Source organism: Enhydra lutris, unplaced genomic scaffold (assembly GCF_002288905.1).
Source record: "Enhydra lutris kenyoni isolate GAN:26980312 unplaced genomic scaffold, ASM228890v2 scaffoldscaffold40, whole genome shotgun sequence".
Classification (NCBI taxonomy): Eukaryota; Metazoa; Chordata; class Mammalia; order Carnivora; family Mustelidae; genus Enhydra; species Enhydra lutris.
In genome coordinates, this window is record NW_019154124.1 from 3766329 (window position 1) to 3782642 (window position 16314).

At 52.0% G+C, this 16314-nt stretch overlaps 1 protein-coding gene across 7 annotated transcripts in view; it reads left to right on the top strand.

Annotated features, from left to right (window-relative positions):
- Window positions 1-16314, top strand: part of LOC111155334 (ataxin 7 like 1) — a 237836-nt gene that overhangs the window by 183120 nt on the left and 38402 nt on the right. For all 7 annotated transcript variants that reach the window (XM_022515484.1, XM_022515485.1, XM_022515487.1 and 4 more), the window contains one exon: window positions 1035-1257. In XM_022515484.1, the coding sequence (XP_022371192.1) occupies window positions 1035-1257 (223 nt within the window). The remainder of the gene's footprint in view (window positions 1-1034; window positions 1258-16314) is intronic.

A 16314-nucleotide genomic window follows, 5' to 3' on the forward strand; every position in this document is an offset into this window, starting at 1 on the left:
ATGTAATTTTCTTTATTCAGCACTTGAACGAACAGGACCCCCTCACTGTATGGGGGCCCCAGAGAGCCAGAAGGAACTTAAGATTTCAGAGCCTTTGTCTTTTGGGGGTCCAGGATTCCTCCTATAATTGTGTATGAAGTTTTCGTGCGTGTGTAAGTGCACGTTTTTCTTGAGAGGGGGTTCCCTAGCATGGATCAGACCCGTTACCCTGCAACAGTTAAGGACTTGACATCTTGCACCTGTCATCCTGGTCAGCATCCCCATCCTGCCCATTGAGTCGAGACCACACGGGCTGACGGTGGGAGAACAAGTGAGGCTTATCTGCCGAGAACTCTAGTATTTTCTGTAGAACCTCAGGAAGCTGTGCGCATCCACCTAGACCCAGCCCCACATCTGTGACTTCTCCCTCAAGCACGGATGTTCTTCTGTGGGTCCGAGCCCAGCAGCTGGGGCCTGGCCCTCAGTGAGCCCTGGAGAGGCTGCAGGGGCACGTAGACAGAAGCCCGGCCACTTCCTGGCATTCAAAGACCCTTTCATTCAGCCCTCCTGGTCCTTCTGACCTTCATGCTCCTGCTGGGGGGTGGGGGGGAGGGGGTCAGGTTCAAGAATTTCGTATTTGTTCTCTTGGAGCCCTGCTCTACCCGCTGCTGAGGGATCTTGTGGCCTCCAAGGAGCTGTCTGGGGATCACTTGGGCTGTATGGTTGCCCCACGGTGTTCTGGGAACACCTGGTGCCCTCTGCTAGTCCTCTGGGGCTGGTTTTGCAGGAAGCAAGCCCGGTGGACGCCTCCTTGAGAAGCCGGGTATTAGCTGAACGTGCCATCTGATAGAAGAATTCAGAACGTCGTCACTCCTTGTTGGTGGGATAGGAGCAGATGTCCAGACAGAATCGTAGTCAGAACTGGGGCTTTGGGGTCCCGACCCTGCAAGATAGACGCTTTCCTCTTTGCCTCTTGGGTATTTGAGTGTGCGTGAGCATGTGGGGCTCGCTTGCTACCCGTGATGTGCTGAGTTCTCTTCTTTCTTTCTCTGCAGAGAGAAGACACGGGTCAATGTGTAGGCCTTCTCCCTCTCCGGCATCTCCACCCTCCAATTCCAGGACATCGTTAGTACAGGTGAAAACTAAAGCCTGTCTCAGCGGCCAGAACTCTGCCAGCAGCACCTCAAAGCCATTCAAAACGCCCAAAGACAATCTCCTTACCTCCAGCAGCAAACAGCACACGGTCTTTTCTGCAAAAGGATCAAGGGACAAACCATGGTGAGTGTCGGGCACTGGCAGCTGGTAGCTGTCTGTCCCCCCTGCTCGTCCGTCCTGGGTCACTGCAGGAAACGGTGTTTACCCTCTGGCTTTGTTCCTGGGCGACGTGTCCAGGAATTTGGGGAATGAGGAGGGAAGGGGCAGAAAACCAGAATGACGGGACTGGGGACGAGAAACCTAAATCCTGAGAGGGCACACGGGGCCTTAAGGCACCACGTGCGTGACAGGGGAAGCCTTTCTGTCCCTGAGAGCTGAGCCAAGCCGTGTCTAAGAACAGGGTGCCAGGGAAGTATTCCTCAGTGAGGCGGTCGTCTCCGTTTTCCGCCCCAGTGAAGAGAAGCACTGATGAAAATAATCAAAAGCAGGGACGGTTTGCCCAGCGGGGAGTGAGGCCCTGTGAGGCAAGCCCCCCACCGAGCGTCCCTGCCCTGAGCAGCCTGGCCTCCGCTCTGAATAGCAGCCCACAGAGGCAGGTAATGGGGAGCTGACCACTGAAAGGAAAAGAGGAAATCCAAAGAGAATGTCACCCCTTTGAGGGGTGGGAGAGGGCTGCTTGCAAGTGACTGTGGAGAATCAGAGGCTCTGGGTTCGTTTTGTTTTGTTTTTATCTCAGCCTTTACCCAAAAGTCAGGGAAAGGTTACCTGTGGAGTGGACAGATAGGAAACGAGACATGGAAAGGAGGAAAGGAGGCAGGAGGCGAACGTCTTCAAATACGGACAGCCCCAACGTGAAACACTTAAGGGACTGGCTTCTGACAGAGCCTCTAGCCTTCTCGTTCAGGCATCGTGGAGGCAGACGAGGGATAAGTGTGGAGCCTGCCTCATTTGTATATTTAAAGAGAAAAAGTGTTCTGTTAATTAATGATAGTTAATTACACTTAAGTTCATACCTAGTAAAGCTGTGGACTAAAATCATCCATCAATTAGTTTGTCACCGCTCACTGGAAATTATGATGACTTTGTAAAGAGCTAATTATGCCAGATCAATTAGAGAGCCTCTTGTGATAGAGTGGAAAGGTTTAGACACAGCTGTCAAGGAGGGGAGTTACCTGTCATCCAGGTGGGCCTCGTGGGCAGGCTTTGTTCTCTCTGCTTGTTAGGATGCTGGGGCCATCCTGTAGGAGGATGGAGCAGGTTAGGGAAGGCGCAGCCTGAGAGCGACGGTGGGTAGCCCCCAGACCCGCTTGCTCGGATGAGAGACTCCCTTGTATCTGTGACCTCAGCAGCCTTAGGTGTCTCGATGTAAGCACACTCTGGCCATCACTGCCCCTATACAGGTCTCAGCTGGGTGACCCTGGGCAAGTTGCTCAATCCAGTGTGCCTCAGTTTTCCTCATCTGTAAAATGGGGCTACTGGGAGCTCTACCCCGTGGAATTCCTGTGAGGCTCTAGTGAGCTAATTTTTATAAAGGCAGCAAGTGCAATGTCTGGAGAGGAGCACACATTTGACATATCCGTGAGGATAATGTTACCATCCTCATTGTCATCTGCGCCAAAGGACAGAGCTCCTCTAACTGGTGACAAAGGTTGGGAAGTCAAATCTCTCTGCAAAACTAGAGAAATGAAGTTGAAAATGGAAAAGGATAAAGTCCTTTCTTCAGGGTCCAGAGTACTGAGAAACCACCAGAGAGAGCTGGACCAGGGGCCCTGGAGGAAGGAGCCAGAAGGAAAATCAGGGGTCACGGAAGATCATAACATGAACACAACGGACCACAGATGATAGACGTCCCAGCGGCATGAGACATGCTCCAAGACGTCCAAGACGTCTCCTCAGGGAGACCCCTGGGTTAGATCAGTCCCCACGCTCCATTCAGATAAACGCCACATGCCCTTGTGAAGACCGCTGTGGGCCAGGCCCATCAGCCCAAGCAGAGTGGTTCTGGAAGTCTCTGAGAACATTGGTCAGGGCCCATAGAAGAGCAGCCAGAAGGATTGCAAGGAGGGAAATCCTTCTTAGGGAAAAAGAGGCTCCAGACACTAGAGCACTCGTCTTGTATGAAGAGCGGAAACCTGGCTGGTGATTGCCCACCTTCAAGTAGGCAAACCTGAAGACTGACAAGGGGTGGGCAATGCAGGAGGCTTTCTCCCTGGCCTCTAGCCCAGCTATCAGCCCCCAACCCTCCATTGCCAGGAGTGTGTCGGGAAGGCTGGGAAGACTTTTCTTGGAGACTCAGAGGACTCTGCCTTGGTTCTGGCAGGCTTCCCTGGAGAGCGTGTGAAAGAGCCAGCAGAGAGCTGGGGGCGAGAGAAGCCAGTTCAAGTCCGAGCTCAGCCAGAAATGTTCTGTGTGACCTTGAACAAGTCACTTCACTTCTCTGAGTCTCCTTTTCAAGCCTGAGTAGTTTGCAAGTCTAAGTCACAGTCATCTCAAAAATTTTCAAAGCTTCCTCTTTGCCTTCTGGACTAAGGGTTAGACCCTCTACAAACTGGCCCCAAGCTTCCCCACCATGCCTTTCTTTGGTACCTGTCTAAAATATCCATCCATCTGTCGTTACTCAATTTAACATTTAATAAGCACCCACTATAATACTGTGTGCCAGTTCTGTAACAAGGCCTATATTCAAGGTATATATGGGGGCCCCTGATGTCCTCTATGGCATCTTTGTGCAAATAGAAAAAAGCTTGGATACAGCCCTGTCCCAGAGTGCACTGTTGGCTAACTGTCTTCATCCCCTACTCAATTCCTCAAGCAGAAATCCTGGTGCAGTGCATAACCTGTACAACTGCACACTGAAGCCTTAGGGATGCAAAATTAAATAAGACAAAGACTCTCAGACTGCCTGGGTGGCTCAGTCATTAAGTATCTGCCTTCGGCTTAGGTCATGATCTCAGGGTCCTGGGATTGAGCCCCGTGTCAGGCTCCGAGCTCAGTGGGGAGTCTGCTTCTCCCTCTTCCTCTGCCACTCCCCCCACCCCAGCTTATGTGCTCTTTCTTGTGCGTGCTCCCTCTCTCTCAAATAAATAAAATCTTAAAAAAAAAAAAAAGACACAGACTCTCTTAGGGAGTCTGTAATAAAAAGAGACAGATGCTAACACAGAGTACAATGTGTTAAGAACTAAGATACTGGTAGAACAAAAGATGGGCACCTACCCCAGCCTGAGGACTCAGGAAGGGTTTTTCAGAAGGGGTCACACTAGAGCTGAATTTGAAGGATAAATAGGAATCATCTAGAAAAAGAAAACTAGATTCAAATGGTGAATGTTTTATCTATTTTACCAACATGCTTTGGGGTTTTTTGAACTTTTTTTTAAGAAAGTGGGAAGAGGGTGCCAGGCAAAGGGAATGGACTGCACAGGAGTATCTGCACGTGGGGAGAGGGGGCCGGTGAACCTGGGTAGGTGGGCAGAGCCATATTATGAAGTTCCGCTCTGTGTGCTAAATTCAGGGATTTGGACTTCTGAAAGGCTGCACGGAGCTGCTAAAGGATCAGCTTCCAGGGGCGCCTGGGCGGCTCAAGTGGTTAAGCCTCCGACTCCTGATTTTGGCTCAGGTCACGATCTCAGGGTGGTGAGGTCGAGCCCGCCTGGGGCTCTGTGTTGAGCGGGGAGCCTGTTTGGGATTCTCCCTCCCTCTGCCCCTCCCGCGCCCCCCACTACAGCAGCTTTCAGAGGTGGTGGGGCCCCCTGCCGGCCGTGTGAAGGATGGCTTGAGGGTCCCCTCGGAAAGCAGCAAGAACAGTGAGGGAGCTTTGAATATCCCGGGTGAGGTGCGGGGACATTCTGCACGCAGGTAGCGGTCGAGAGCGTGTGCAGGAGGGGCCAGGTAGGGGAAACACCGGGCAGAAAACCGCCACAGGACCTCAGCGCTCATTGCACGCAGGGCTTGGAGTACATGAGAAGAGCAGGATGCCGCTGTCCTCCCGGGCCCGGATAGCGGGCTGACTGGTCCTGCTGCTGTCTCTTGAGGAGGATAGGAAGGGCCAGGGTTTAGGGTGGGAAGGAAAGGCGAGATTAAACTGGGAAGTCCATGCGTGTGAAGTCCAGACACCTCGGAGATGGGCAGGTTCCTGTCCAGACCACCGCGATAAAGTGAATAGTGCAATAAAGCAAGTCCTATGAATTTTGGGTTTCCTGGTGTATATAAAAGTTATGTATACACTACACTGTAATCGTTAAGTGTGCAACAGCATTGTCTTTAAGAAACAGTGTATTCACCTTATGTATGGATGGATGTATTTTAAAAGATTTTACTTATTTATTTATTTGACAGAGAAAAATACAGCAAGAGAGAGAACACAAGCAGGGGGAATGGGAGAGGGGGAAGCAGGCTTCCCGTCAAGCAGGGAGCCCGATGTGGGGCTCGATCCCAGAACCCTGGAATCATGACCTGAGCCAAAGGCAGATGCTTAACTGATTGAGCCACCCAGGAGCCCCACACCTAATTTAAAAATACTTTATTGTGGGGTACCTGCGTGGTTCAGTCGGTTAACCATTTGTCTTGGGCTCAGGTCATGATCCCAGGGTCCTGGGATCAAGCCCCGCATCCAGCTCCCTGCTCAGTTGGGGATCTGCTTCTCCCTCCCCTCCCTGCTTGCTATCTCTGTCTCTCTCTCAAATAAATAAATACATAAATACATAAAACTACTTCATTGCTATGAAAAGTGCTCACCGTCATCTGAGCTTTCGGGGAGTCGTAATGTTTTTGCTGGTAGAAGGTCTCGCTCGTGTGGATGGCTGCTGACTGATGGGGGTGGCGGTTGCTGGAGCTTGGAGTGGCTGTGACAAGTTTTTAAAGTAAAACAACAATGACATTTGCCACATTGGTTGCCTTTTCCTTTCAAGAGGGATTTCTCTGTAGCGTGCAGTGCTGCTCAAGAGCATTTTACCCCCAGTCGCCAGAATTCCTTTCAACACCGGAGACCATCCTCTCAAACACTGCTTTATCCACTAGGTTTCTGCTGTATTCTCAATCCTTTGTTGTCGTTTCTACGGTCTTCACAGCATCCTCTCCAGGAGTAGATTCCATCTCGGGAAACCACTTTCCTGGCTCCTCCATCAGGAGCGACCCCTCCTCCGTTCAAGTTCTAGCACGAGATCGTAACATTCAGCCACGTCTTCAGACTGCACTTCTCACCCTGATTCTCTGGCTGTTTCCACCCTCCTGTAGCTACTTTTTCCACCGGAGCCTCGAACCCCTCTTCATGGCATCTAGAATGGTGAATCCTTCCCAGAAGATTTTTAGTTCATTTGGCCCAGACCCCTCAGAGGAATCACAATCGGGGGCAGTTATAGCCTTAAGTGAAAGGTATTTCTTCAGTAATAAGACTTGAAACTCAAGGTGCTTCCCTGGTCCACAGGCTGCAGAACCAGATGCCGTGTTCGCAGGCATGAGAACAACTCAAATCGCAGTGTCCATCTCCATCGGAGCTCTTGAGTGACCAAGTTCATTGTCAATGAGCAGTCGTATTTTATTTTTTTAAACTTTATATTTTTTTATTAAAGATTTTGTTTACTTATTTGACAGAGATCACAAGTAGGCAGAGAGGCAGGCAGAGAGAGAGGAAGCAGGCTCCTTGCTGAGCAGAGAGCCCAATGTGGGGCTCGATCCCAGAACCCTGAGATCATGACCCAAGCCCAGGGCAGAGGCTTTAACCCACTGAGCCACCCAGGCGCCCCTAGCAGATTCCTTTTAAAAGGAATCTTTTTTTTTTTTTCTTTTCTTTTCTTTTCTGAGCAGGAGTTCTCCACAATGGGCTGAAAATTTTCAGTAAACCATGTTGTACACAGATGTGGTGTCAGGCGGGCTTTGGTGTTTCATTTAGAGAGCTATAGGCAGAGTCGATCTAGTGTCATTCTTAAGGGCCCCAGGATTTTTGGACTCGTAAATGAGCATTAGGTAGAACCTAAAGTCCCCAGCTGCCTATCAGGAGAGCCAGCCTGTCATTTGAAGCTTTAAAGCTAGGCATTGATCTGTCCGTAGCCATGAAAGTCCCAGAAGATGGCATCTTCTTCCAGTAGGAGGCTGTTTCCCCTACACTGAAAACCTCTCGTTCAGTGCAGCCGCCTTCATTCATGATCTGAGCTAGATCTTCTGGAAGAACTTGTTGTAGCTTCTCCATCAGCACCTTCTGCTTCACCTTGCTCTCTTACATTCTAGAGACGCCTTCTTTCCTTAAACCTCCTGAACCAACCTCTGCTCGCTTCAGACTTTTCTTCTCTTACTTCGTCTCCTCTCTCAGCCTTCAGGGATTGAGGAGTTAGGGCCTTGCTCTGGATTAGGCTCTGGCTTAAGGGAGGGTTGTGGCTGGTTTGATCTGTCCATATCACCGTCCATATCCATGACCCCTAAAATGTTCTCCATTTATCAGCAGTAAGGCTGTTTGGATTTCTTATCATTTATGTGTTCTCTGGAGTAGCACTTTTAATTTCCTTCAGTAATTTTTCCTTTGCATTCACAGCTTGGCTATCCAGTGCAAGCTTTTGGCCTGTCTCAGCTTTCAACATGCCTTCCTTGCTACGCTAAAGAATTTCTAGCTTTCGGTTTAAAGTGAGAGACAAGTGCCTCTTTTTTCCCCTTGAACACTTACAGGCTGTTGTGGGGTTACTCACTGGGCTGATCTCAAGACTGTTGTGTCTTGGGGAATCCGGGAGGCCCGAGGAGAGGGAGAGAGCCCGAGAACGGCTGAGAACGGCTGGTCAGGGGAGCCGTCAGAATACGCTTGTTGCTCAGCTGCGTCTGTGGTCTTATACGATGTGGTCTTATGGATGCGGTTCGCGGCGCCCCGAAGCAATGATTACAACAGTCACATCAAAGATCACCCATAACAAGCATCATAATAATGAAAAGTTTGAACTACTGCAAGAATTACCAAAATGTGACACAGAGACGCACAGTAAGCAGGTGGCCATTGGGAAAATGGCACCGAAAGACTTGCTCTACGCAGCGTGTGCGAATTGCGACCAAGCAAAATGCACTAAAACATCCACATAGAGATGTCCGGTTGGTGGCATTGGATGTGGGGACCCAGAGGTCAAGGGAGCAGCGTGGGCTGGGAATGGAACTGTGAGAGTCACCAGTGTAGACACAGGCATGGAGACTGGAGGTACAGATGGGTCCTCCAGGGAAGCTTGTGTGTCTTGAGAGGAGCAGGGGTCAAGGGCCGAGGACGGTGAGGGGGTGGAGGGTGTGCGAGGGAAGGGTGTCTGAGGAGGGAAGGACTGCTGAGCTGAGATTCTTCCCACGGCATCCTGGCCCTTCTTTCCTGGTCCAGATCCTCAGCGCCCTCACGGTCTATCCGCCCGGCCACCTTCTCCGTGAATCCTGTGCCTCACCCGCTTCCTCCCTGCAGGCCCCTGATACACTGACATCTTTTAATTCTCATAGCACTTCATGTTTACCTCTCCTGCAACTCTGTCCAGGGTCTGCCCCAGGTTAGACCTCCTGCCACTCCTTCTGCTCCATAGTAAGTGCCAGGCCTCACACTCGGCCAACGTGGTCCCCTTGTCGGTAAATATTTGTTGAATTGAATGAAATTGATCTGACCATTGAAAGGGTAAGATTTCTGTTCTTGAAGACAGTTAACCTTTTACCTACAACTGTTTGGACTGGCATTCTCCAGTGAAAATACAATGTGTGACACACGTGTAGTGGTAAACTTTCTAGTAGCCACGGTGGAGAAAGTGAAAAGATGACAAAATTTTTTTTTTTAAGATTTTATTTATTTGAGACAGAGAGGAGGAAACAGGTTCCCTGCTGAGCAGAGAGCCCGATGTGAGGCTCAATCCCAGGACTCTGGGATCATGACCTGAGCCAAAGGCAGAGGCTTTAACCACCGAGCCACCCAGGCGCCCCAAGATCACAGTTTTTAACAGTGTATTTTATTTATCCTAATGTATCCACAATCTTCTAATTTTAACATACCAGTGGGATCATTTTCATTCTTTTTTTTTTCCCTACCAAGTCTTTGAGAGCCTGTATTTTACACTTACCGCACACGTCAATTTGGACAGTGCGTTTTCATCATAAATACTTAACCCTATATTTAGATTTTGTAAACAACTAGAGATTGTAAAATGTGAATTCGCATACCCAGGTTGTCCCAAACACACTGAAGCATTTTCTAATAACTGAATCAAGGTCCTCAGATTGAATAAAATTTAAAATTCGGTCTCTCAGCCCTTTTTAAAGTGCTCTATAATGGGATGCCTGGGTGGCTCAGTGGGTTACACATCTGCCTTCAGCTCAGGTCATGATCCCAGGGTCCTGGGATCGATCCCCACATCGGGCTCCTTGCTCAGCGGGGAGCCTGCTTCCCCCTCTGCCTCTGCTGTTCCCCCTACTTGTACTCTCTTTCTCTCTCTCTCTAACAAATAAATAAAATCTTTTTTTTTTTTTTTTTTAAGTGCTCACTAGCCACAAACAGCTAGTGGTTGCTGCATTGCACAGATCTGGGCACCTAGGCCAGGCGACCCTGGGTGGGGCCCTCTGGTTCCTTGATTCACAGGTGCATGAACGTGGCTCCTGGCATCTCCGTGACATCATGCTCCCCAGAGGAGCTGACAGATTTCAGGGTGGAAGGCACGTTTGCCCTGCCTGGATTAGCCAGCTGCCAGTAGGTGTGAGGTGGGAATGGGCCTGGCGGATGCAGGCAGGCCGTGCCAAGGATCCCCTGCCCCGAAGGAGTTCTGCCGCAGCCCCTAAAGGTCAGGAAAGCATAAGGCTTGCGTGCAGGGGATGGAGCATGGCCTTTAGATTAGACGTAACAGGAGTTGAGGGGCGCCCTTTTCCAAGTAGCTCAAATCCCCATGTACGGCAATAAAAAACACCACTCCTGAGTTCAGGCTGACCTCCTGGCATCTCACTCAAGGTTAAAGGGCCTGCGGGTGTGTTGTTTTCTCCCTTTTGTGGCTGGGAGGTTAAAAAATAACTCTGCATTAGAAGAAAGGGAGAAAAGGGGCATCCCTATGCCACCACTCACAGCCACCAGAGCCCCCGTTCAGCACCACCCAGAGACCCCCTCCACCAGTGCCCTGCCCTCAGGGGGCCAGCGGTGGGGGAATACTGTGTCATCTCACCCTCTCAGTGTCCACGGAGCCCAGAAAGGCCAAGGGATGGTGGCAAGATGATTCTGTCCCTAGGTGGAAGTCGAGAGGGAATTAGGGCGCTTTGGCTCTTTTGAGCTAAAATGAACATCGCAGCCTTTACTTCTGAGCCCCCTGCTCAGCCAGGGAACTCGCCCCGCCTAGTGGACCGGGTCGGCCCGTCTGACTTTCCCTTCTGCTGTCCCTCTGGCCACCCGGGACCAGGAAGGGAGCTGTGGGGACACTTAACACCTGCAAACCCGTTGGTGTGGGCGGGAGCGGGTGAGGCTTCCCTCCTCGCGTGACTTGTTGCCTTCTTCTGGGCCTGATCAGCCCACACGTGAGTGATGAATGCTGAATACGCCCAGCTATTAAAAATGCAGGAGACGAGCCTGCCACCCCAGAAAGAGAATGAGCCAGAGCAAGAGAAAAATCAGCAGGCTCCCCAGCCTCCTGTGCATGCCTGACAGTGAGGTGGGGGTGACAGGGTCACTGCCCTCCCTTAGGCAGGGCTACCTTGGACGCCTAGAATGGGAGGCGTGTCCTCCCGGAGTGGTGGGGGTTCAGGGGTTTGGGTAGTACACGTGCTCTTGAAGCCCTTCCCAGTGTCATATGGCGACGGGGGGATAGCTGAGAGGCCTGGGCCCCATCCCTTGGGAGAAATGAGGCTGGCTTATCTGGTCTTGCCTGGTGTTGGCATGAAGTGGGGGCAAGACCACGGCTTGTTACTAGTGGCTCCCGGAGGACACAGAGGACTCATCTCGGGGCTCCCACTCAGGCTGGGAAATCCCAGACATCCAAATGAATGAATGATGCGTGAATGAATGAAGTAGTCCGTGACACAGAGCGGCTCCTTCTACCTCACGGAGATTTTTCTGATGCGAAAGGAAATGACAGGTATAAATAGCGTACCTTTCGGGTTCTTGATGAGAAATCAAAGTGCCAGTTCCCATCGTGGAGTAGTTGTCCCTGTCCCAATTACAAGAGCTAGGAAGGGAGAACTGTGGTTCTGGGATGATAAAAAGGAGAAACCCTCTGCACTCTGGCAAGTAGGGGAAGGTTCGGTGCTTCCTGTACGACTGGCCCGTCTGTGTCTGTGCCCGTGTCCCGGTGTGCGCTTGACCGAGTCAGGAGGGAGCTGAGATGTCGTCGGTACAGCCTTGCACAGAAGTCCCTCCCTAGATCCCACGTCCACATCCAGCCCCTCACACAAGAGATGGGGGGGGACATTCGAAGGCCAGTTTTTACCACCAGTGGTGCGGGTTTGGGTGGCGAGGGAGGAAGAGTGCCACAGAGGGTCAGAGAGGAGAAAGGCAGGGTGGAGGTTACCGGAAGGGGCCCCAGAGGGAAGGAGTGAGTGAAAAGGATAGCTGGTGAGAGATTGGGAGGGACAGGCCAGAATATGCAAGCATGGGGGGCAGGAATGGGGGGGGGATGGTGTCCTTTCCAGGACAGGCAGGCACAGGAATGGAAACATCTCAAAGGCTGCATGGGTTTCCAGATGATCGAGATAAGGACAATGGACAGCTCCTTGTGTATTAGACTCCCCTGACCTGTCAAGTCACAGAAGGGCTCAGAAATAGGGATCAGCGTCCAGGGGAGGAAACCAGAGCTTTGGAGAGCTGGGGAAGGGGGAGAACAGTGTGACGGAGCCACAAGGATTCGTGGCCACCGCATCCTCTGTGTTTGCGCCGCACCTTGTAGCCCCACCCCTTTGAGCCTCTCGCCTGCTCAGTGATGAGAGGAGGAAGCAGGCGCATCCTGATGAAGAGAACGGCCAGAGGGGGAGGCCCACCCCTGGACTTCTCACTGCCAGTGCCAAGATCAAGGGCGCTGTCCTTAGAGCTGCCCGAAGTCAAGCCCCATGGCTGCCCTTCTCTTTGCTGAATGAGGGCCCTGGGACAACCTTTTTAAGCCCCAGGCCCCTTACCTATCCAGCGGGCCTGAGGGTGAGACACATATTCCGTGTGAACGCATAGCCTCCTGGCCAGCATGTGGCAGTGTCAAGGGACAGTGAGAGGAGTAAGAGGCCAGGGGGAGGGTCGACAAGCCCCCCCCCCAACCTTCGTCGTCAGTCTGTGGGAGAGAGATCTGTGGGCTGGTCCTTACCTAAAGCATTTATTTGTTCTGGTGCAGCTCTGGTTTGGTTTTTATCCTGACTTCACCTTTACTGAGAACAGTCATTCATTCATCGACCATGTCTTGTGCCCTTCCGAAGTGCCCAATAATGCATCTGTCCCTGGGGTCACTCCAGAGCAATGTATACACTCAGTCAAGGTCCTTGTCCTCAGGCAGCAGCTCATTTTCTGGTCAGGCCACAAACACAGAACTGAGACCTTGACATTTGACATGATGAATGTGGCCCAAACACCTCGGAAGGACCAGCCAGTGCTGCGAGAGAAGAGAACACTCCACCCGGATCCCAGCAGATGGAGGAGTGTTCCCTGGAGAAGGGAGGAGGGTACACCTGAAGAAGGCGCCGCCCAGCCCACGTAAAGGCCCAGAGCCAGGCCATGCTCGCAGCGTGTTCAGGGAGCTGAACTACACCATGAAGTTATGCAGAGGGTTCCCCAGGGCAGGAGCTGTGGTGGACTGGGCTGGGTTGTGGGGAGCCTGCCACACCTGGAGCAGCAGGGTCAGACGTGGCTACCAGTGTACCTGGTAGCCGAGTGGAGAGAGGGGAGAGCCAGGGGGCAGGGTGGCAATGCTGGTGGTGGAGTTTTCCTCCAGGCTCCAGGGAGGGAGGAGGACAGACAAGGCAGGAGCAGGTAGACCCCGTGAGTGACTGAATGTCGTGCAAGACCCAAGGTCTCTAACTGGCTGGTGATGTTGTTCACATGCGGGTTTTTTAAAAAGACAAAGCGTATTAAATTTGGGACGAAGAATTTCCCGCGTGTGCTGTAGGTCCTGTGAAGACTGTAATGTCAAGGGTTTCAACGAAGTGTGCTCGGTGTTCTGGGTGGAGACGGCTGGGGTGCGGGGCTCGGGGGTGGAGAAGGAAAGAGCAGGGCGAGTGACAACCTCCTGTGAGGGAAGATGCCCCCTGGGGATCTTGGTCTCTGAAGGAAGCTGGGGAGCAGAGACTGGGACCCCCACAGGTGGCCAGGGATGCTACACCATTTCCTGGTCCCCTCTTACGCTCAGGACAAGCTCCCTGAAAGCAGAGGCTGAGACCTGAGGTCAGGGCTCGGCACCCGGCCTCCGCTGGCAGGGAGACAGAGACTGTTCTGTGAGGACTCCTCTTCCCTCCCCTGGCTTGGTTGGCCGGTGATGGCTCCTGGGCTTGAAAGAGACTATAAATGTCTGGGGCTGCTCTGGCTGCGGGAGGCGAGGAGCAGCTCCAGGAGCGGGAGCCTCTGACCTCTGGTGGCTGCAGAGGGGAGTGCACCTGCTTGCTGCTCCGGAGCCGAGCCTGTTCCTGGGCTGCCCGGGCATCTGGGGCTCTGTTCCACTCTGCACCCGTCACTCCCTCCAGAATCCACTTACTTCCTGGCGTCTGACATCTCACATCCTGCCCTCCAAGGCTCTGACACCCTTTATGCATTGATGTGAATTTCACTGTGTTCATTTTAGGGGCCATTGGTTTGGCCCAGGGTTTGTGCCAAACCCCTCCTGGCAGTGCTGCCCAAGGCCGTGCCACTGCTGGCAAGCTGGTCCCAAGTGCACCCCAGAGACAGCCTGTCCAGCATGCGTACCCTACTGTGCCAGGACTGTTTTTTCCTTCTCTATCCTCCTCTCCCCTGGCTTGTCGATTTTTCCCACAGTTTTAGGGCATTGTGACTCCCCGGAGTGTCATTTAGTGCCTGTTGATCTCCCAGCAGGTTTGGAGACCACCTCCCGAGCTCCTTGCCCTAGGAAGCCCTGGTTAACAAAAATGCTGGAGAGACTAGCAGGGGCTGGTACTGGGGCCTCCCATTTCCAGGAAATCTGGAGCAGCTTAGAAAGGGGCCCAAGCAGTTAATCCTCCAGAAGACACACTGTAGAGCCAGAAGGACCCCCCCCCCGCCAATTGCCTAACATAATTTGGGGTTACAGTACAACGTGTTTGCATTAAGAAGGAGGAGGCTGGAGTTTCTGCTCACTCTTCCTCCAGAATGTGTTCTCCAGACGGGAGCTCAGCCTGTTAGTCTGAGCTTGGGCCATGCATGGAAGACCAGGGATGGAGAAGCAGTGGGGAAGATGTCTTCCCTGGCTTCGGTTTTCCTCTTCACTGCACCCCCCAGAAGTGGTCCTCCACTCTGGGTGAATATGGAAGGTCCACTAGCTCCCAGCCTGTGCTGCCCCTGCCTCTCCCTACCTTGTGTACCCCCCTCCCTCTGTGGTGGGACCAGAAGGGCAAAGGGGACATACATTTCTGATGAGTTGAACCCCTGATGTATACCCAGAAGAAGCAGCAGGGTCAGTCGGGAGAGGGGACAGCAGGATCCTCTCTCCCCTTTTTGTTTTCTCTCCAATTTATTGAAAGCCAACCGTGCGCCCACCATTCTACTGTGCACTTCATATGAAAATCTCATGTAATCCTTTCAAATCTCCATCATCATCTTCATCTTACTGATAGGGAAACTGATACTGATAGGGAAACTGAGGCCCAGAGTGGTAAAGTCCTGAGATAAGGTAGGCAGGGCAGCCTCCTATGCCTGAGTGGGTTTTGCCCCTCACGAGGCTGTCCCTTCTTCTAATTCTCTCAAAAGTCCTCAGGAGCTCATGGAGGTACCAGAGTCGGGAAGTCGGATGGCCTACCCTTATGAAACCAGCAGTAGAAAAAGCAGGATCCAGATCTGGGTTCATCTGACTTGAAGCCTGCATTCCTAACCATCATCCTCCACTGTCTTGTGACACCCTCTAGAACAGTGACAAGGCACAGCCCTTGGAGTCAGCCCTACTTGTGCTCACTGATTTTATTTCACTTGCCTCCGGCCACTTTTCCAATTCATCAGCTCAGCTTGTTCGTCTCTCCCCCGTTCCTAACGGGCTTAAGGGAGAGTCCCACACCATTCTTCACGGTGGCTGATGGCTGACTGTCTCTTCCCCCAGTTGACAGACGAGGTGTCGGCCCATCATCCAAGTAACAGATGAAGATGCTTTCACCTTCCTGGCAGGCGAGGGGCCGCCTGTGAGCTCTGCTCAGGGTGCTGCCCGGAGCTGGCATAAGTCGCCGCTAGCTGGTCTTTGCTCTGTCGCCAGGGCCGCTCACCCCCAGTGGCTGTGTGGTCTGACCACATTTTCCCAGTTTACTGAGGGTGGGTTCTATGGGAGCGAATCCAAAGTCGTGCAAAAGGCCAGGAGAGATTAGACACCGTGCCTTCTCTCTGACCGCCAGACCTGACAGTCAGCCACCAAATAATATTAGATTAATCTGGCTGGTTTTTTATTGACTGTGCCCTGTGGCCGATTACCCTGTTTTCTGTGTGCTTAAGGTGTTTACAGATTGGCCTTCTGAAAGTTTCCCCAATCTTTTCCCAGATTAAAAATGAAAAACAAAAACAAAAAAAACATTTATTCATTCGTCGGGATTTTTGCCATACCTCCTCTATGTGCTATACCATGGGAGGACTTCGTAGCTCTCTTACTTAGGCAGATCCGTAGCAATTGTCTGACTCTTGGCCTTCAGGAACATCCCAGGTATTTTCTCTACTTTAAGAATTTAAATGTGGGGGCTCCTGGGTGGCTCAGTCAATGAAGCGTCTGCCTTCGGCTCAGGTCATGATCCCAGGGTCCTGGAATTGAGCCCCGAGTTGGCTCCCTGCTCAGCAGGGAGCCTGCTTCTCCTTCTCCCTCTGCCTGCTGCTCTGCCTACTTGTGCTCACCCTCTGTGTCAAATAAATGAATAAAATATTTTTTTAATTTATTTTTTTAAAGATTTTATTTATTTATTTGACAGACAGAGATCACAAGTAAGCAGAGAGGCAGGCAGAGAGAAAGAGGAGGAAGCAGGCTCCCTGCTGAGCAGAGAGCCCAGATGCGGGGCTCGATCCCAGGACCCCAGGATCACGACCTGAGTCAAAGGCAAAGGCTTTAACCCACTGAGCCACCCAGG